This window comes from Lissotriton helveticus, chromosome 4_1, assembly GCF_964261635.1.
Source record: "Lissotriton helveticus chromosome 4_1, aLisHel1.1, whole genome shotgun sequence".
Classification (NCBI taxonomy): domain Eukaryota; kingdom Metazoa; phylum Chordata; class Amphibia; order Caudata; family Salamandridae; genus Lissotriton; species Lissotriton helveticus.
The window spans coordinates 67927197-67949654 of record NC_136063.1 but is presented as its reverse complement, the minus strand read 5'-3'; the positions used below and the strand labels follow the sequence as shown (position 1 = coordinate 67949654).

Sequence of the window (22458 nt, the reverse complement as noted above, 5' to 3'; positions counted from 1 at the left end):
GATTTTTCTCCAGTTCATAGAAAATCTGCAAAAGAGAAAAATTACATTTTAATCACTCAATGCAAATATGAAGATTTCAGAACTTTAGGAAACCCTGAAGCCATGTTTTAAAAGATGACACAAGATGTACTTTGCGTTGTATGTCAAGATATCGAAACGACAATCCTCGACCTGCATCGGTTTGAGCTGCAGGACATCCCCTTGCACTGTATCATCAAGGAAGAGTATATTGAGGAGAGGGGATTTACTGTTCCGATGCCTCCTTGTTGACTGTCCTTGTCAATACTGTGCAGCTGATATCTTGCTGTCAATATTGTTGCGGGTCGATATTGAAGATCCCATATGGTGGTTAAGCACTGTGCATTGTTTGACCCCTTGTTTCAAGTACTCAGGGCTGCACAGATGCCAAGGGTGAAGTATGTGGTTCATGTACCTATTTGGATACTGACAACTGCTGAAGGAACGTTTCGGTAAAAGTGTCACAAGAACAAATGGCCTTCAGCAGCACAGATGGGTCAGAAGATGTACAGAAATCTCGTATAATGTAATAGAAGAGTCTGTGGAGTTGTCCGTGGGGTTTCTCAATAAGGATCATCTGATGGCCGCACTAATCCTGATTTGGGTGCAAACTCCTCTTTTTGCCCAAATCAGAATTCAAACGTGCTGGCTAATTCCATACCCACATGTTTTTGGCAAGCAAGATTTCTTCCTGGTAAGAAGTGTAAGAAATCGTGCATGCACACTGCACAAAATCCATGGTTGAGTTTCCAAAAATATTTACATCTTCTAGCACGTGCCATTTAGGCTCCACCCCATATTCTGAGACCCCAAATGCAGAAAACCGAGCCCTTTGTGCAATGGCCTAGGGCACAAGTCGGGGGTACCCGTGGGTGGACGTCGTCCACCTATTATTTTCAAAGGGTGAACGCCGTCCTCCATGCCAAGAGGTTGGGCTCCACTGAATAATGTACCTAACTCGTCCCGGTGTCATTTTTAAACACCAGGACACATTCAGCAGCGCCGGCACGTTGTCTGCTTTCCATAAGCAACAATGTGCAGGTAGGCACGGGGCGTTCTCATTTCAGACTCCAGCTGGGCCCATAACAAAGGAATGTGAGGGGTCATCAGGCTTCTTTTGTTCAGTCTCCTGGCTGGGAGCAGGCAGGAGCCTCACACCTAGAAGCAAATTCAGCAGAGGGGAAACAAAGGCTCACACCTTGTGAGCACGTCACACACAGTTAAGGGTGGTGGATTTATACTCTGTTCAGGCTCCGTATACGAGATATGCGTGCACTGTCATAATGTCAGATGTGTTGATCTTTCCCAGTATTTACACAAAATAAATAGCATTTATACAGCGCTTACTACCCCTGAGGAGGCGCTGAAATAATTTAAGTGCCACCATTTTTTCTTGATAGTGCTACTCATTCCAATGCAGGGTGTCGGAGCGCTTTTCATCACACGTAAATATTACATATACAATAAATCATCTGCATTTGTAAATCATTGTGCAGGGTGTGTTACATAAAACAGTGGGGCATTACAAGGTGTAGAAGTCACATATCATTTCCATAGCTCACTGTGCTATATTAAAAGCTTTACAAGTAACTGCAAGTAACATAAGGATCTCCGTCTTCAAAGCCGTAACCTACTTATCTAACTACATCAAATAAAATCTGTCATTTGCATGTTGCATGATGTGCTTTGCACTAACCTTCTATGCTACTTTGAGTCAAAACTGAGGCTAAACAAAACACAGATCTTTCCAGCAAGTGCATAAACCTCCAGAGTTATCTTACACTTATTATTCTCTGGGATTCACCAGGAACACACAGATTTCTGCAGCAGGTGCATTAACCTCCAGATTAATTTACAATTAATTTCACTCAGTTTCACTGGGAACACACATATCCCTGCAGCAGGTGCATCAAATCCATTAGATATTTTAAAACACAGTCTTTGAAACAAATAAACCAGAACAGGTTTACTGTCAGCTTTATTCTTGTTGCCACTTTCTTTGTGGCAGAGTTTAAATAAAACTAAATGTATAAATTGAGGCCCAGTTTTTGCGTCAGGGTTAAGTCACTTTTCTGGCACAACCCTGATGCAAAATCCGTTTTGGGATTTACAGTACCACACGTTGCCCTGCATTACCTTGCGTCAGGTAGGCATTATATGGTTGGTGCTAGGGAGTCCCTGTGCATCCATGGATGTATTTTGTTGCAAAACCATATTGACAAAGACTGTATATATTGCTTTGCACCAAACTGGTGAGTCTCTTGAGGCTGGCGTAGCAAGAGGAAATATATCCATGTGTCCTCTTTATTTCCTCTCTGCATGTATGCTACATTCTGCAGCACATATATAATAAGCAAATAGCCTCATAGGATAGTTTGTGCGCTGCTTTGCGAAAAATTACGCAAACCTTTTCTTAGGGTCCTATTGCTGAATGCCAAGGTTGCAGTAACCTTTTCTTTTTCTTTCACTAACCTAAAATTGCTTATTCTTGCAGGTTCTTTTTTCAGCCACTTTTATGCATTCATCATTGTTTTCATATCTCTCTCCTATCTTCCCTTTCTGTCTTTCTCTGTTGCCTTGGGTCATGGTCTGTTGGTGAAAAATGAGCCCCAATCTCCTAAAATGAGTGCAGGTGGGTAAGGCTGAGTAAGAATACTTTGCATAGGAGAGCGGTCTCAACTCTGGAGAGCGCAGGCAGCTAAAGCAGTCGCATCTACATGGAAATGTGCTGCATACGGAATATTTTGCCTGGTTGAGTAGGCCTTGCAGTAGAGTTAGTTTGTTCCTTCCTTGGGTAAAGGTAGCTTTATGCTGCTAAAGGGCAACAGTGTTTTATGTGTGCCCCTGAAAATGTCCTGGGAGGTTCACTACAATCACCCCTCCCACAGTCTTACTTCTAATAGGATTTGTAAAGTAATCCCAGGTAGAAATCATACTTTCAAAGTCACTTCAAGTTTGATTGACACTTACCACCTGTGGAGGTAGGGGGACCTCTAATCACAGCTCGATCCCTTATGGTGACCCCGGTCTACCGGACCCATACCTCACATGTGCTCAGGGAAGACCCTCTTACGCCTGTGATGCGCCTCTAAGATTACTCTCGGAGTCTAGGCACTTGGCTCAGGGGCGTAGTTTACAATGGTGCTGCGGCATTAGGGCCCACAGGGGAGAGAGTCCCACTTTACTCCTACTGTGGCGGCTTGTATGCCTGTCTTATACTACAGGACATCTGCCCAGGAGGGCCCATTTCTCATGCTTGCATTAGGGCCTGTGGCACTCTTGATACACTGCTGACATTGCAGTACCCGTCTCATGGCCTCAAAGCGCTGTAAAAGGTGTACCTTAAAACGTTGGTGGTGGTGACCTGTCACCCCAGCTGTGCGTTTACAAGAAGCTCCCTCAGCTGTGCAAGGAGCTGCGTCTGCCATGCTGTCTCCACTTGTGCAGGAGATGTGGAGGCCTCACATATGTCATTACACGTACTCAGGGCTGTGTGATATTGTCACTGACATACTCCCCTACTCAAGAGTGCACTCTATGGGCCCAATTCACAGAACTAACTTAAGACAAAATCCTAAATTTACTACCATTTTGGTATTCACAGAAGGCACTTACTCATTTCGATATTCACAGAAGTTAGGAGTCCTAACTTTAGGACTCCTAAATGCCTTCTGTGAATACCGAAAGTCTTAAAGTTAGGATTTTTCTCAATTTAGGAGTCCTAAAGTTAGGAGTTCTAACTTTACTACTTCTAAACTGAGAAAAATCCTAACTGTAAGACTTTTGGTATTCACAGAAGGCATTTAGGAGTCCTAAAGTTAGGAGTCCTAACTTTACTGCTCCTAAACTGAGAAAAATCCTAACTTTAAGACTTTCGGTATCCACAGAAGGCATTTAGGAGTCCTAAAGATAGGAGTCCTAACTTTACTTCTCCTAAACTGAGAAAAATCCTAACTTTAAGACTTTCAGTATTCACAGAAGGCATTTAGGAGTCCTAAAGTTAGGACTCCTAACTTCTCTGAATACCGAAATGAGTAAGTGCCTTCTGTGAATACCAAAGTGGTAGTAAGTTTAGGATTTTGTCTTAAGTTAGTTCTGTCAATCGGGCCCTATCAAACACAACTGAGAGTCATTACATGTACTCAGGGCTGTGTGACACTGTCACTCACATACTCCCCTGCTCAAGAGTGCACTCTATGAAACACACCTGAGAGTCATTACATGTACTCATGGCTGTGTGATACTGTCACTGACATACTCCCATGCGCAAGAGTGCTCAAGAGTGCACTCTATGAAACATACCTGAGAGTCGTTACAAGTACTCAGGGCTGTGAGATACTGTCACTGACATACTCCCCTGCTCAAGAGTGCACTCTATGAAACACACCTGAGAGTCATTACATGTACTCAGGGCTGTGTGATACTGTCACTGACATACTCTCATGCGCAAGAGTACACTCTATGAAACACACCTGAGAGTCATTACATGTACTCAGGGCTGTGAGATACTGTCACTGACATACTCCCCTGTGCAAGAGTGCACTCTATGAAACACGCCTGAGAGTCATTACATGTACACGGGGCTGTGTGATACTGTCACTGACATACTCCCATGCGCAAGAGTACACTCTATGAAACACACCTGAGAGTCATTACATGTACTCAGGGCTGTGAAATACTGTCACTGACATACTCCCCTGTGCAAGAGTGCACTCTATGAAACACACCTGAGAGGCGTTACATGTACACGGGGCTGTCACTCATATACTCTGATGTACAGGTGCACTGCAGACCTATTCATTATGGTTACTGGGCTTCTTGGCTTCACAGATGCCCTCACAGTCACGTGATGTACATCTAAGAGGCTTTATGTATACACAGGTGCATATAATACTACTACGGCAGCTATCACCTGCACAGGGGTACATACAGTGATGCACACCTGAGAGTCTGCACCTGCAGAGAACCATATACAGCACTGTTACTGCGACTCTCACCTGCACAGGTGTATTTACAGTGACGCACACCTTAGAGTTTAGGCCAGTGGTTCCCAAACTTTTTTGACCCGTGGCTCATTTGACCTAATTGGCAGTTGGCCGTGGCTCCCCGCCATTTTTTTACCGGCGCACACTTTGGGAACCACTGGTCTACATTAAGAATCAAGCCTAGACGTGATGAAGGATTCAGAGTAGCCATCACCATTTAAAACTTTATTTGCAATCACAAAGATCTTATAAAGTATATCGCAATGCATACAACACCATCATAGAGTAGCTATGGGGCTGGCAGGTAGCTGTGCGCCAACCAGGGCAGACGGGTCTGATTTAGGGAATTAATGAATTGTGAGAGTATAATACACTACATCAGCGCACCCTCGGTGCCCGCTGTGAGTTATGTGACTGTGTGTGCCTCAGCTGAGGCTTGCCCAATGAATGCCCAGTGCCTGTCAGTGTTCGCGAGTCAGCTGACTTTATTAATTTAGTATTACCTTTTCTATTTAACTGTGCAGGTCTGCAAATGTGCACAGGACTATAATAAAATACTTCCTCAAAAAGACTTGTTTAATATCATGATTGCACATTTGTATAACAGTACGATCTTACAAGGGCATTAGTTTAGTGCACCTCAATTTCTGGTTCTTCGAAGCAGTTTAAAGATCATCTTGTAGTTTCATTTTGCTCAGACGGCTGTAATTTTTTATATTTATATGTTTGCCTAGTTTTCTTCATTGCTTGATTTTGATTGGGTGAAAGTGTCTCTCATAGTCGTTCAAATGTCACTCATAATTACAATGAAATCATGAAAATGTCACACATAACCTGAAACCTTGGCATCTATGTAAAATGCACACCTGACATTAGCTGTAATCACAGAGCCCCCGCCCTGGCCGGCCTTATCTGCACAGACAACGGGGGTCCAGTAATTAGCAGCTCGTTACTGAGGCAGCAGGAGCAGGCAAGGCGCTGGGGCTGATGAGCACAGCCCTGGAGCCATTCAGATGAAGAGGGCGAGGGCTGGGATCAATTGACCTGGCAGCACAAAGGAGGGGGAGGACTTGTAGCTGCAGTTTTCACGACCCACATCCTGCACGGCGTCGCGGCGCCCCTGGCTTCTCATCACGGCGCACCAGGGCGCCGCGGCGCACACTTTGGGAACCACGGGTTTAGGCTAACACAGAACCATATACAGCCCTGTTACTGCAGAATTCGCCTGTGCCTGCACTCAGCTATATATACCATCGTTAAAGGGGGTCTCACCTGTGCCTGCACACAGCTCTATATACCATTGTTAAAGGGGTCTCACCTGTGTCTGCACTCAGCTCTATATACAATTGTTAAAGGGGTCTCACCAGTGTCTGCACTCAGCTCTATATACCATTATTAAAGGGGTCTCACCTGTGCCTGCACTCAGCTATATATACCATCGTTAAAGGGGGTCTCACCTGTGTCTGCACTCAGCTCTATATACCATTATTAAAGGGGTCTCACCTGTGCCTGCACACAGCTCTATATACCATGGTTAAAGGGGGTCTCACCTGTGCCTGCACACAGCTCTATATACCATCGTTAAAGGGGGTCTCACCTGTGTCTGCACTCAGCTCTATATACAATTGTTAAAGGGGTCTCACCAGTGTCTGCACTCAGCTCTATATACCATTATTAAAGGGGTCTCACCTGTGCCTGCACTCAGCTATATATACCATCGTTAAAGGGGGTCTCACCTGTGTCTGCACTCAGCTCTATATACCATTATTAAAGGGGTCTCACCTGTGCCTGCACACAGCTCTATATACCATGGTTAAAGGGGGTCTCACCTGTGCCTGCACACAGCTCTATATACCATTGTTAAAGGGGGTCTCACCTGTGCCTGCACTCAGCTCTATATAACATTGTTAAAGGGGTCTCACCTGTGCCTGCATGCAGCTCTATATACCATTGTTAAAGGGGGTCTCACCTGTGCCTGCACACAGCTCTATATACAATTGTTAAAGGGGGTCTCACCTGTGCCTGCACACAGCTCTATATTCCATTGTTAAAGGGTTAAAGGGGGTCTCACCTGTTCCTGCACTCAGCTCTATATACCATTGTTAAAGGGGGTCCCACCTGTGCCTGCACTCAGCTATATATACCATCGTTAAAGGGTGTCTCACCTGTGTCTGCACTCAGCTCTATATACCATTATTAAAGGGGTCTCACCTGTGCCTGCACTCAGCTATATATACCATCGTTAAAGGGGGTCTCACCTGTGTCTGCACTCAGCTCTATATACCATTATTAAAGGGGTCTCACCTGTGCCTGCACACAGCTCTATATACCATGGTTAAAGGGGGTCTCACCTGTGCCTGCACACAGCTCTATATACCATCGTTAAAGGGGGTCTCACCTGTGTCTGCACTCAGCTCTATATACAATTGTTAAAGGGGTCTCACCAGTGTCTGCACTCAGCTCTATATACCATTATTAAAGGGGTCTCACCTGTGCCTGCACTCAGCTATATATACCATCGTTAAAGGGGGTCTCACCTGTGTCTGCACTCAGCTCTATATACCATTATTAAAGGGGTCTCACCTGTGCCTGCACACAGCTCTATATACCATGGTTAAAGGGGGTCTCACCTGTGCCTGCACACAGCTCTATATACCATTGTTAAAGGGGGTCTCACCTGTGCCTGCACTCAGCTCTATATAACATTGTTAAAGGGGTCTCACCTGTGCCTGCATGCAGCTCTATATACCATTGTTAAAGGGGGTCTCACCTGTGCCTGCACACAGCTCTATATACAATTGTTAAAGGGGGTCTCACCTGTGCCTGCACACAGCTCTATATTCCATTGTTAAAGGGTTAAAGGGGGTCTCACCTGTTCCTGCACTCAGCTCTATATACCATTGTTAAAGGGGGTCCCACCTGTGCCTGACACAGCTCTATATACCATGGTTAAGGGGTCTCGCCTGTGCCTGCTCTATATACCATTGTTGAAGGGGTCTCACCTGTGCCTGCACACAGCTCTATATACCATTGTTAAAGGGTGGCTCACCTGTGCCTGCACACAGCTCTAAACACCATTGTTAAAGGGGGGCTCACCTGTGCCTGCGCACAGCTCTTAATACCATTGTTAAAGGGGGTCTCACCTGTGTCTGCACACAGCTCTAAACACCATTGTTAAAGGGGGTCTCACCTGTGCCTGCGCACAGCTCTTAACACCATTGTTAAAGGGGTCTCACCTGTGCCTGCGCACACAGCTCTAAACACCATTGTTAAAGGGGGTCTCACCTGTGTCTGCACACAGCTCTATATACCATTGTTAAAGGGGTCTCACTTGTGCCTGCACACAGCTCTATTTACCATTGTTAAAGGGGGTCTCACCTGTGCCTGCACACAGATCTATATACCATTGTTAAAGGGGGTCTCACTTGAGCCTGCACACAGCTCTATTTACCATTGTTAAAGGGGGTCTCACCTGTGTCTGCACTCAGCTCCATATACCATTGTTAAAGGGGTCTCACCTGTGTCTGCACACAGCTCTATATACCATTGTTAAAAGGGGTCTCACCTGTGCCTGCACTCAGCTCTATATACCATTGTTAAAGGGGGTCTCACCTGTGCCTGCACTCAGCTCTATATACCATCGTTAAAGGGGTCTCGCCTGTGCCTGCACACAGCTCTATATACCATTGTTAAAGGGGCCTCACTTGTGCCTGCACTCAGCTCTATATACCATTGTTAAAGGGGTCTCACTTGTGCCTGCACACAGCTCTATTTACCATTGTTAAAGGGGGTCTCACCTGTGTCTGCACTCAGCTCCATATACCATTGTTAAAGGGGTCTCACCTGTGTCTGCACACAGCTCTATATACCATTGTTAAAAGGGGTCTCACCTGTGCCTGCACTCAGCTCTATATACCATTGTTAAAGGGGGTCTCACCTGTGCCTGCACTCAGCTCTATATACCATCGTTAAAGGGGTCTCGCTTGTGCCTGCACACAGCTCTATATACCATTGTTAAAGGGGCCTCACTTGTGCCTGCACTCAGCTCTATATACCATCGTTAAAGGGGTCTCACCTGTGCCCTTCACACAGCTCTATATACCATTGTGAAAGGGGGTCCCACCTGTGCCTGCACTCAGCTCCATATACCATTGTTAAAGGGGTCTCACCTGTGCCTGCACTCAGCTCTATATACCATCGCTAAAGGGGTCTCACCTGTGCCTGCACACAGCTCTATATACCATTGTTAAAGGGGTCTCACCTGTGCCTGCACTCAGCTCCATATACCATTGTTAAAGGGGTCTCACCTGTGCCTGCACTCAGCTCTATATACCATCGCTAAAGGGGGTCTCACCTGTGCCTGCACACAGCTCTATATACCATTGTTAAAGGGGTCTCACCTGTGTCTGCACAGCTCTATATACCATTGTTAAAGGGGTCTCACCTGTGCCCTTCACACAGCTCTATATACCATTGTGAAAGGGGGTCCCACCTGTGCCTGCACACAGCTCTATATACCATTGGTAAAGGGGTCTCACCTGTGTCTGCACAGCTCTATATACCATTGTTAAAGGGGTCTCACCTGTGCCCTTCACACAGCTCTATATACCATTGTGAAAGGGGGTCCCACCTGTGCCTGCACACAGCTCTATATACCACTGTTAAAGGGGCCTCACTTGTGCCTGCACTCAGCTCTATATACCATCGTTAAAGGGGTCTCACCTGTGCCCTTCACACAGCTCTATATACCATTGTGAAAGGGGGTCCCACCTGTGCCTGCACTCAGCTCCATATACCATTGTTAAAGGGGTCTCACCTGTGCCTGCACTCAGCTCTATATACCATCGCTAAAGGGGGTCTCACCTGTGCCTGCACACAGCTCTATATACCATTGTTAAAGGGGTCTCACCTGTGCCTGCACTCAGCTCCATATACCATTGTTAAAGGGGTCTCACCTGTGCCTGCACTCAGCTCTATATACCATCGCTAAAGGGGGTCTCACCTGTGCCTGCACACAGCTCTATATACCATTGTTAAGGGGGTCTCACCTGTGTCTGCACAGCTCTATATACCATTGTTAAAGGGGTCTCACCTGTGCCCTTCACACAGCTCTATATACCATTGTGAAAGGGGGTCCCACCTGTGCCTGCACTCAGCTCCATATACCATTGTTAAAGGGGTCTCACCTGTGCCTGCACTCAGCTCTATATACCATCGCTAAAGGGGGTCTCACCTGTGCCTGCACACAGCTCTATATACCATTGTTAAAGGTGTCTCCCCTGTGCCTGCACTCAGCTCCATATACCATTGTTAAAGGGGTCTCACCTGTGCCTGCACTCAGCTCCATATACCATTGTTAAAGGGGTCTCACCTGTGTCTGCACACAGCTCTATATACCATCGTTAAAAGGGTCTCACCTGTGCCTGCCCTCAGCTCTATATACCATCGCTAAAGGGGGTCTCACCTGTGTCAGCACTCAGCTCTATATACCATTGTTAAAGGGGGTCTCACCTGTGCCTGCACTCAGCTCTATACACCATCGTTAAAGGGGGTCTCACCTGTGTCAGCACTCAGCTCTATATACCATCGTTAAAGGGGTCTCACCTGTGCCCTTCACACAGCTCTATATACCATTGTTAAAGGGGGTCCCACCTGTGCCTGCTCTCAGCTCCATATACCATTGTTAAAGGGGTCTCACCTGTGCCTGCACTCAGCTCTATATACCATCGGTAAAGGGGGTCTCACCTGTGCCCGCTCTCAGCGCTATATACCATTGTTAAAGGGGGCTCACCTGTGCCTGCACATGGCTCTATATACCATCGTTAAAGGGAGTCTCACCTGTGCCTGCACACAGCTCTATATACCATCGTTAAAGGGGTCTCACCTGTGCCTGCACTCAGCTCTATATACCATTGTTAAAGGGGGTGTCACCTGTGCCTGCACTCAGCTCTATATACCATTGTTAAAGGGGGTCTCACATGCGCCTGCACACAGCTCTATATACCATTGTTAAAGGGGGTCTCACCTGTACCTGCACTCAGCTCTATATACCATTGTTAAAGGGGGTCTCACCTGTGTCTGCACTCAGCTCTATATACCATCGTTAAAGGGGGTCTCACCTGTGCCTGCACTCAGCTCTATATACCATTGTTAAAGGGGGTCTCACCTGTGCCTGCACACAGCTCTATATACCATTGTTAAAGGGGTCTCACCTGTGTCTGCACTCAGCTCTATATACCATTGTTAAAGGGGGTCTCACCTGTGCCTGAACTCAGCTCTATATACCATTGTTAAAGGAGTCTCATCTGTGCCTGCACTCAGCTCTATATACCATTGTTAAAGGGGGTCTCACCTGCACCTGCACACAGCTCTATAAACCATTGTTAAAGGGGTCTCACCTGTGTCTGCACTCAGCTCTATATACCATTGTTAAAGGGGTCTCACCTGTGCCTGCACTCAGCTATATATACCATCGTTAAAGGGGGTCTCACCTGTGTCTGCACTCAGCTCTATATACCATTATTAAAGGGGTCTCACCTGTGCCTGCACACAGCTCTATATACCATGGTTAAAGGGGGTCTCACCTGTGCCTGCACACAGCTCTATATACCATCGTTAAAGGGGGTCTCACCTGTGTCTGCACTCAGCTCTATATACAATTGTTAAAGGGGTCTCACCAGTGTCTGCACTCAGCTCTATATACCATTATTAAAGGGGTCTCACCTGTGCCTGCACTCAGCTATATATACCATCGTTAAAGGGGGTCTCACCTGTGTCTGCACTCAGCTCTATATACCATTATTAAAGGGGTCTCACCTGTGCCTGCACACAGCTCTATATACCATGGTTAAAGGGGGTCTCACCTGTGCCTGCACACAGCTCTATATACCATTGTTAAAGGGGGTCTCACCTGTGCCTGCACTCAGCTATATATAACATTGTTAAAGGGGTCTCACCTGTGCCTGCATGCAGCTCTATATACCATTGTTAAAGGGGGTCTCACCTGTGCCTGCACACAGCTCTATATACAATTGTTAAAGGGGGTCTCACCTGTGCCTGCACACAGCTCTATATTCCATTGTTAAAGGGTTAAAGGGGGTCTCACCTGTTCCTGCACTCAGCTCTATATACCATTGTTAAAGGGGGTCCCACCTGTGCCTGACACAGCTCTATATACCATGGTTAAGGGGTCTCGCCTGTGCCTGCTCTATATACCATTGTTGAAGGGGTCTCACCTGTGCCTGCACACAGCTCTATATACCATTGTTAAAGGGTGGCTCACCTGTGCCTGCACACAGCTCTAAACACCATTGTTAAAGGGGGGCTCACCTGTGCCTGCGCACAGCTCTTAATACCATTGTTAAAGGGGGTCTCACCTGTGTCTGCACACAGCTCTAAACACCATTGTTAAAGGGGGTCTCACCTGTGCCTGCGCACAGCTCTTAACACCATTGTTAAAGGGGTCTCACCTGTGCCTGCGCACACAGCTCTAAACACCATTGTTAAAGGGGGTCTCACCTGTGTCTGCACACAGCTCTATATACCATTGTTAAAGGGGTCTCACTTGTGCCTGCACACAGCTCTATTTACCATTGTTAAAGGGGGTCTCACCTGTGCCTGCACACAGATCTATATACCATTGTTAAAGGGGGTCTCACTTGTGCCTGCACACAGCTCTATTTACCATTGTTAAAGGGGGTCTCACCTGTGTCTGCACTCAGCTCCATATACCATTGTTAAAGGGGTCTCACCTGTGTCTGCACACAGCTCTATATACCATTGTTAAAAGGGGTCTCACCTGTGCCTGCACTCAGCTCTATATACCATTGTTAAAGGGGGTCTCACCTGTGCCTGCACTCAGCTCTATATACCATCGTTAAAGGGGTCTCGCCTGTGCCTGCACACAGCTCTATATACCATTGTTAAAGGGGCCTCACTTGTGCCTGCACTCAGCTCTATATACCATTGTTAAAGGGGTCTCACTTGTGCCTGCACACAGCTCTATTTACCATTGTTAAAGGGGGTCTCACCTGTGTCTGCACTCAGCTCCATATACCATTGTTAAAGGGGTCTCACCTGTGTCTGCACACAGCTCTATATACCATTGTTAAAAGGGGTCTCACCTGTGCCTGCACTCAGCTCTATATACCATTGTTAAAGGGGGTCTCACCTGTGCCTGCACTCAGCTCTATATACCATCGTTAAAGGGGTCTCGCCTGTGCCTGCACACAGCTCTATATACCATTGTTAAAGGGGCCTCACTTGTGCCTGCACTCAGCTCTATATACCATCGTTAAAGGGGTCTCACCTGTGCCCTTCACACAGCTCTATATACCATTGTGAAAGGGGGTCCCACCTGTGCCTGCACTCAGCTCCATATACCATTGTTAAAGGGGTCTCACCTGTGCCTGCACTCAGCTCTATATACCATCGCTAAAGGGGTCTCACCTGTGCCTGCACACAGCTCTATATACCATTGTTAAAGGGGTCTCACCTGTGCCTGCACTCAGCTCCATATACCATTGTTAAAGGGGTCTCACCTGTGCCTGCACTCAGCTCTATATACCATCGCTAAAGGGGGTCTCACCTGTGCCTGCACACAGCTCTATATACCATTGTTAAAGGGGTCTCACCTGTGTCTGCACAGCTCTATATACCATTGTTAAAGGGGTCTCACCTGTGCCCTTCACACAGCTCTATATACCATTGTGAAAGGGGGTCCCACCTGTGCCTGCACACAGCTCTATATACCATTGGTAAAGGGGTCTCACCTGTGTCTGCACAGCTCTATATACCATTGTTAAAGGGGTCTCACCTGTGCCCTTCACACAGCTCTATATACCATTGTGAAAGGGGGTCCCACCTGTGCCTGCACACAGCTCTATATACCATTGTTAAAGGGGCCTCACTTGTGCCTGCACTCAGCTCTATATACCATCGTTAAAGGGGTCTCACCTGTGCCCTTCACACAGCTCTATATACCATTGTGAAAGGGGGTCCCACCTGTGCCTGCACTCAGCTCCATATACCATTGTTAAAGGGGTCTCACCTGTGCCTGCACTCAGCTCTATATACCATCGCTAAAGGGGGTCTCACCTGTGCCTGCACACAGCTCTATATACCATTGTTAAAGGGGTCTCACCTGTGCCTGCACTCAGCTCCATATACCATTGTTAAAGGGGTCTCACCTGTGCCTGCACTCAGCTCTATATACCATCGCTAAAGGGGGTCTCACCTGTGCCTGCACACAGCTCTATATACCATTGTTAAGGGGGTCTCACCTGTGTCTGCACAGCTCTATATACCATTGTTAAAGGGGTCTCACCTGTGCCCTTCACACAGCTCTATCTACCATTGTGAAAGGGGGTCCCACCTGTGCCTGCACTCAGCTCCATATACCATTGTTAAAGGGGTCTCACCTGTGCCTGCACTCAGCTCTATATACCATCGCTAAAGGGGGTCTCACCTGTGCCTGCACACAGCTCTATATACCATTGTTAAAGGTGTCTCCCCTGTGCCTGCACTCAGCTCCATATACCATTGTTAAAGGGGTCTCACCTGTGCCTGCACTCAGCTCCATATACCATTGTTAAAGGGGTCTCACCTGTGTCTGCACACAGCTCTATATACCATCGTTAAAAGGGTCTCACCTGTGCCTGCCCTCAGCTCTATATACCATCGCTAAAGGGGGTCTCACCTGTGTCAGCACTCAGCTCTATATACCATTGTTAAAGGGGGTCTCACCGGTGCCTGCACTCAGCTCTATACACCATCGTTAAAGGGGGTCTCACCTGTGTCAGCACTCAGCTCTATATACCATCGTTAAAGGGGTCTCACCTGTGCCCTTCACACAGCTCTATATACCATTGTTAAAGGGGGTCCCACCTGTGCCTGCTCTCAGCTCCATATACCATTGTTAAAGGGGTCTCACCTGTGCCTGCACTCAGCTCTATATACCATCGGTAAAGGGGGTCTCACCTGTGCCCGCTCTCAGCGCTATATACCATTGTTAAAGGGGGCTCACCTGTGCCTGCACATGGCTCTATATACCATCGTTAAAGGGAGTTTCACCTGTGCCTGCACACAGCTCTATATACCATCGTTAAAGGGGTCTCACCTGTGCCTGCACTCAGCTCTATATACCATTGTTAAAGGGGGTGTCACCTGTGCCTGCACTCAGCTCTATATACCATTGTTAAAGGGGGTCTCACATGCGCCTGCACACAGCTCTATATACCATTGTTAAAGGGGGTCTCACCTGTACCTGCACTCAGCTCTATATACCATTGTTAAAGGGGGTCTCACCTGTGTCTGCACTCAGCTCTATATACCATCGTTAAAGGGGGTCTCACCTGTGCCTGCACTCAGCTCTATATACCATTGTTAAAGGGGGTCTCACCTGTGCCTGCACACAGCTCTATATACCATTGTTAAAGGGGTCTCACCTGTGTCTGCACTCAGCTCTATATACCATTGTTAAAGGGGGTCTCACCTGTGCCTGAACTCAGCTCTATATACCATTGTTAAAGGAGTCTCATCTGTGCCTGCACTCAGCTCTATATACCATTGTTAAAGGGGGTCTCACCTGCACCTGCACACAGCTCTATAAACCATTGTTAAAGGGGTCTCACCTGTGTCTGCACTCAGCTCTATATACCATTGTTAAAGGGGTCTCACCTGTGTCTGCACTCAGCTCTATATACCATTGTTAAAGAGGGTCTCACCTGTGTCCGCTCTCAGCTCTATATACCATTGTTAAGGGGGTCTCACCTGTGCCTGCACACAGCTCTATATACCATTGTTAAAGGGGTCTCACCTGTGCCTGCACACAGCTCTATATACCATCGTAAAAGGGGGTCTCACCTGTGCCCGCTCTCAGCTCTATATCCCATCGTTAAAGGGGGTCTCACCTGTGCCTGCACACAGCTCTATATACCATCGTTAAAGGGGTCTCACCTGTGCCTGCACACAGCTCTATATACCATTGTTAAAGGGGTCTCACCTGTGCCTGCACACAGCTCTATATACCATTGTTAAAGGGGGCCTCACCTGTGCCTGCACTCAGCTCTATATACCATTGTTAAAGGGGGTCTCACCTGTGCCTGCACTCAGCTCTATATACCATTGTTAAAGGGGGTCTCACCTGTGCCTGCACTCAGCTCCATATACCATTGTTAAAGGGGGTCTCACCTGTGTCTGCACTCAGCTCTATATACCATCGTTAAAGGGGGTCTCACCTGTACCTTCACACAGCTCTATATACCATTGTTAAAGGGGATCTCACCTGTACCTGCACACAGCTCTATATACCATTGTTAAAGGGGTCTCACCTGTGTCTGCACACAGCTCTACATACCATCGTTAAAGGGGTCTCACCTGTGTCTGCACACAGCTCTATATACCATCGTTAAAGGGGGCCTCACCTGTGCCTGAACTCAGCTCTATATACCATTGTTAAATGGGTCTCTCCTGTGCCTGTTCACAGCTCTATATACCATGGTTAAAGGGGGTCTCACTTGTGCCTGCACACAGCTCTATATACCATTGTTAACGGGGGTTTCACCTGCGCCTACACACAGCTCTATATACCATCGTTAAAGGGGTCTCACCTGTGCCTGCACACAGCTCTATATACCATTGTTAACGGGGGTTTCACCTGCGCCTACACACAGCTCTATATACCATCGTTAAAGGGGTCTCACCTGTGCCTGCACACAGCTCTATATACCATTGTTAAAGGGGTCTCACCTGTGTCTGCACTCAGCTCTATATACCATTGTGAAAGGGGGTCCCACCTGTGCCTGCACTCAGCTCCATATACCATTGTTAAAGGGGTCTCACCTGTGCCTGCACTCAGCTCTATATACCATCGCTAAAGGGGGTCTCACCTGTGCCTGCACACAGCTCTATATACCATTGTTAAAGGGGTCTCACCTGTGCCTGCACTCAGCTCCATATACCATTGTTAAAGGGGTCTCACCTGTGCCTGCACTCATCTCTATATACCATCGCTAAAGGGGCTCTCACCTGTGCCTGCACACAGCTCTATATACCATTGTTAAAGGGGTCTCACCTGGGCCTGCACAGCTCTATATACCATTGTTAAAGGGGTCTCACCTGTGCCCTTCACAAAGCTCTATATACCATTGTGAAAGGGGGTCCCACCTGTGCCTGCACTCAGCTCCATATACCATTGTTAAAGGGGTCTCACCTGTGCCTGCACTCAGCTCTATATACCATCGCTAAAGGGGGGTCTCACCTGTGCCTGCACACAGCTCTATATACCATTGTTAAAGGGGTCTCCCCTGTGCCTGCACTCAGCTCCATATACCATTGTTAAAGGGGTCTCACCTGTGCCTGCACTCAGCTCCATATACCATTGTTAAAGGGGTCTCACCTGTGTCTGCACACAGCTCTATATACCATCGTTAAAAGGGTCTCACCTGTGCCTGCCCTCAGCTCTATATACCATCGCTAAAGGGGGTCTCACCTGTGTCAGCACTCAGCTCTATATACCATTGTTAAAGGGGGTCTCACCTGTGCCTGCACTCAGCTCTATATACCATCGTTAAAGGGGGTCTCACCTGTGTCAGCACTCAGCTCTATATACCATCGTTAAAGGGGTCTCACCTGTGCCCTTCACACAGCTCTACATACCATTGTTAAAGGGGGTCCCACCTGTGCCTGCTCTCAGCTCCATATACCATTGTTAAAGGGGTCTCACCTGTGCCTGCACTCAGCTCTATATACCATCGGTAAAGGGGGTCTCACCTGTGCCCGCTCTCAGCGCTATATACCATTGTTAAAGGGGGCTCACCTGTGCCTGCACATGGCTCTATATACCATCGTTAAAGGGAGTCTCACCTGTGCCTGCACACAGCTCTATATACCATCGTTAAAGGGGTCTCACCTGTGCCTGCACTCAGCTCTATATACCATTGTTAAAGGGGGTGTCACCTGTGCCTGCACTCAGCTCTATATACCATTGTTAAAGGGGGTCTCACATGCGCCTGCACACAGCTCTATATACCATTGTTAAAGGGGGTCTCACCTGTGCCTGCACTCAGCTCTATATACCATTGTTAAAGGGGGTCTCACCTGTGTCTGCACTCAGCTCTATATACCATCGTTAAAGGGGGTCTCACCTGTGCCTGCACTCAGCTCTATATACCATTGTTAAAGGGGGTCTCACCTGTGCCTGCACACAGCTCTATATACCATTGTTAAAGGGGTCTCACCTGTGTCTGCACTCAGCTCTATATACCATTGTTAAAGGGGGTCTCACCTGTGCCTGAACTCAGCTCTATATACCATTGTTAAAGGAATCTCATCTGTGCCTGCACTCAGCTCTATATACCATTGTTAAAGGGGGTCTCACCTGCACCTGCACACAGCTCTATAAACCATTGTTAAAGGGGTCTCACCTGTGTCTGCACTCAGCTCTATATACCATTGTTAAAGGGGTCTCACCTGTGTCTGCACTCAGCTCTATATACCATTGTTAAAGGGGGTCTCACCTGTGCCTGCACTCAGCTCTATATACCATTGTTAAAGGGGGTCTCACCTGTGCCTGCACACAGCTCTATATACCATCGTTAAAGGGGGTCTCACTTTTGCCTGCACACAGCTCTATATACCATCGTTGAAGGGGTCTCACCTGTGCCTGCACACAGCTCTATATACCATCGTTAAAGGGGGACTCACCTGTGCCTGCACACAGCTCTATATACCATCGTTAAAGGGGTCTCACCTGTGCCTGCACACAGCTCTATATACCATTGTTAAAGGTGTCTCACCTGTGCCTGCACACAGCTCTATATACCATTGTTAAAGAGGGTCTCACCTGTGCCTGCACACAGCTCTATATATCATTGTTAAGGGGGTCTCACCTGTGCCTGCACACAGCTCTATATACCATTGTTAAAGGGGTCTCACCTGTGTCTGCACACAACTCTATATACCATCGTTAAAGGGGGTCTCACCTGTGCCCGCTCTCAGCTTAATATACCATTGTTAAGGGGGTCTCACCTGTGCCTGCACACAGCTCTATATACCATTGTTAAAGGGGTCTCATCTGTGCCTGCACACAGCTCTATATACCATCGTAAAAGGGGGTCTCACCTGTGCCTGCTCTCAGCTCTATATCCCATCGTTAAAGGGGGTCTCACCTGTGCCTGCACACAGCTCTATATACCATCGTTAAAGGGGGTCTCACCTGTGCCCGCACACAGCTCTATATACCATCGTTAAAGGGGTCTCACCTGTGCCTGCACACAGCTCTATATACCATTGTTAAAGGGGTCTCACCTGTGCCTGCACACAGTTCTATATACCATCATTAAAGGGGTCTCACCTGTGCCTGCACACAGCTCTATATACCATTGTTAAAGGGGGCCTCACCTGTGCCTGCACTCAGCTCTATATACCATTGTTAAAGGGGGTCTCACCTGTGCCTGCACTCAGCTCCATATACCATTGTTAAAGGGGGTCTCACCTGTGTCTGCACTCAGCTCTATATACCATCGTTAAAGGGGGTCTCACCTGTACCTTCACACAGCTCTATATACCATTGTTAAAGGGGATCTCACCTGTACCTGCACACAGCTCTATATACCATTGTTAAAGGGGTCTCACCTGTGTCTGCACACAGCTCTATATACCATCGTTAAAGGGGTCTCACCTGTGTCTGCACACAGCTCTATATACCATCGTTAAAGGGGGCCTCACCTGTGCCTGAACTCAGCTCTATATACCATTATTAAATGGGTCTCTCCTGTGCCTGTTCACAGCTCTATATACCATGGTTAAAGGGGGTCTCACCTGTGCCTGCACACAGCTCTATATACCATTGTTAACGGGGGTTTCACCTGCGCCTACACACAGCTCTATATACCATTGGTAAAGGGGTCTCACCTGTGCCTGCACACAGCTCTATATACCATCGTTAAAGGGGTCTCACCTGTGCCTGCACACAGCTCTATATACCATTGTTAAAGGGGTCTCACCTGTGCCTGCACACAGCTCTATATACCATTGTTAAAGGGGGTCTCACCTGCACCTGCACACAGCTCTATATACCATTGTTAAAGGGGTGTCACCTGTGCCTGCACACAGCTCTATATACCATCGTTAAAGGGGTCTCCCCTGTGCCTGCACACAGCTCTATATACCATTGTTAAAGGGGGTCTCACCTGTGCCTGCACACAGCTCTATATACCATTGTAAAAGGGGGTCTCACCTGTGCCTGCACACAGCTCTATATACCATTGTTAAAGGGGTCTCACCTGTGCCTGCACACAGCTCTATACAATCGTTAAAGGGGGTCTCACCTGTGCCCGCTCTCAGCTCTATATACCATCGTTAAAGGGGGTCTCACCTGTGCCTGCACACAGCTCTATATACCATTGTTAAAGGGGTCTCACCTGTGCCTGCACACAGCTCTATATACCATCGTTAAAGGGGGTCTCACCTGTGCCCGCTCTCAGCTCTATATACCATCGTTAAAGGGGGTCTCACCTGTGCCTGCACACAGCTCTATATACCATCGTTAAAGGGGGTCTCACCTGTGCCCGCACACAGCTCTATATACCATCGTTAAAGGGGTCTCACCTGTGCCTGCACACAGCTCTATATACCATTGTTAAAGGGGTCTCACCTGTGCCTGCACACAGTTCTATATACCATCATTAAAGGGGTCTCACCTGTGCCTGCACTCAGATCTATATACCATTGTTAAAGGGGGTCTCACCTGTGCCTGCACTCAGCTCTATCTACCATTGTTAAAGGAGGTCTCACCTGTGCCTGCACACAGCTCTATATACCATTGTTAAAGGGGTCTCACCTGTGCCTGCACACAGCTCTATATACCATTGTTAAAGGGGTCTCACCTGTGCCTGCACTCAGCTCCATATACCATTGTTAAAGGGGGTCTCACCTGTGCATGCACACAGCTCTATATACCATTGTTAAAGGGGTCTCACCTGTGCCTGCACTCAGCTCCATATACCATTGTTAAAGGGGGTCTCACCTGTGCCTGCACTCAGCTCCATATACCATTGTTAAAGGGGGTCTCACCTGTGTCTGCACTCAGCTCTATATACCATCGTTAAAGGGGGTCTCACCTGTACCTTCACACAGCTCTATATACCATTGTTAAAGGGGTCTCACCTGTACCTGCACACAGCTCTATATGCCATTGTTAAAGGGGGTCTCACCTGTACCTGCACACAGCTCTATATACCATTGTTAAAGGGGGCCTCACCTGTGCCTGCACACAGCTCTATATACCATCGTTAAAGGGGGTCTCACCTGTACCTTTACACAGCTCTATATACCATTGTTAAAGGGGGTCTCACCTGTACCTGCACACAGCTCTATATACCATTGTTAAAGGGGGTCTCACCTGTGCCTGCACACAGCTCTATATACCATCGTTAAAGGGGGACTCACCTATACCTTCACACAGCTCTATATACCATTGTTAAAGGGGGTCTCACCTGTACCTGCACACAGCTCTATATACCATCGTTAAAGGGGGCCTCACCTGTGCCTGCACTCAGCTCTATATACCGTCGTTAAAGGGGTCTCACCTGTGTCTGCACTCAGCTCTATATACCATTGTAAAGGGGTCTCACCTGTGCCTGCACTCAGCTCTCTATACCCTTGTTAAAGGGGGCCTCACCTGTGCCTGCACTCAGCTCTATATACCATTGTTAAAGGGGCCTCACCTGTGCCTGCACTCAGCTCTATATACCATTGTTAAAGGGGGTCTCACCTGTGCCTGCACTCAGCTCTATATACCATTGTTAAAGGGGGTCTCACCTGTGCCTGCACTCAGCTCTATATACCATTGTTAAAGGGGCCTCACCTGTGCCTGCACTCAGCTCTATATACCATTGTTAAAGGGGGTCTCACCTGTGCCTGCACACAGCTCTATATACCATCGTTAAAGGGGCCTCACCTGTGTCTGCACTCAGCTCTATATACCATTGTTAAAGGGGTCTCACCTATGCCTGCACACAGCTCTATATACCATTGTTAAAGGGGGTCTCACCTGTGCCTGCACACAGCTCTATATGCCATTGTTAAAGGGGTCTGACCTGTGCCTGCACTCTGCTCTTTATACCATCGTTAAAGAGGGTCTCACCTGTACAGGTAAGCTCCAGCAGGTGCCCACCAGGCACACTGCCACCAGGGTCCATGCTCTGCTGTCCATTCTCTGGTTCTGGAACAGAGCTCAGGTCACCACCAGACAATGTTTCTTCCTTCAGAGAGATGCTTCGTTGACCGTAGACCCATTCCTTTATATAGCCAGAAGAGGCTGAGCATCCTCCAATCAGCCTTCAGCCCCAAGGATGACGTCTCTTTCTGCACAGATCACAAGGTGTGTCTGTCCTGGAGAGACTGCCCTGGGATCGCCTCTGAGGTGCCAGAGCTAAGATAATAATAAGCAGCT

General features: G+C 47.7%; 1 protein-coding gene across 1 annotated transcript in view; it reads right to left on the bottom strand.

The window, feature by feature from the left end:
* The window catches only part of LOC144827870 (embryonic protein UVS.2-like), a 64599-nt gene extending 42366 nt beyond the window's left edge, over positions 1-22233 (bottom strand). Inside the window, exons 1-2 of the mRNA XM_078686035.1 lie at positions 22150-22233; positions 1-25 (exon numbers count right to left, since the gene is read on the bottom strand). Coding sequence (XP_078542161.1) covers positions 1-25; positions 22150-22218 — 94 coding nt within the window. The 5' untranslated portion in view covers positions 22219-22233. The remainder of the gene's footprint in view (positions 26-22149) is intronic.
* Between the last annotated feature and the right edge of the window lie 225 nt (positions 22234-22458).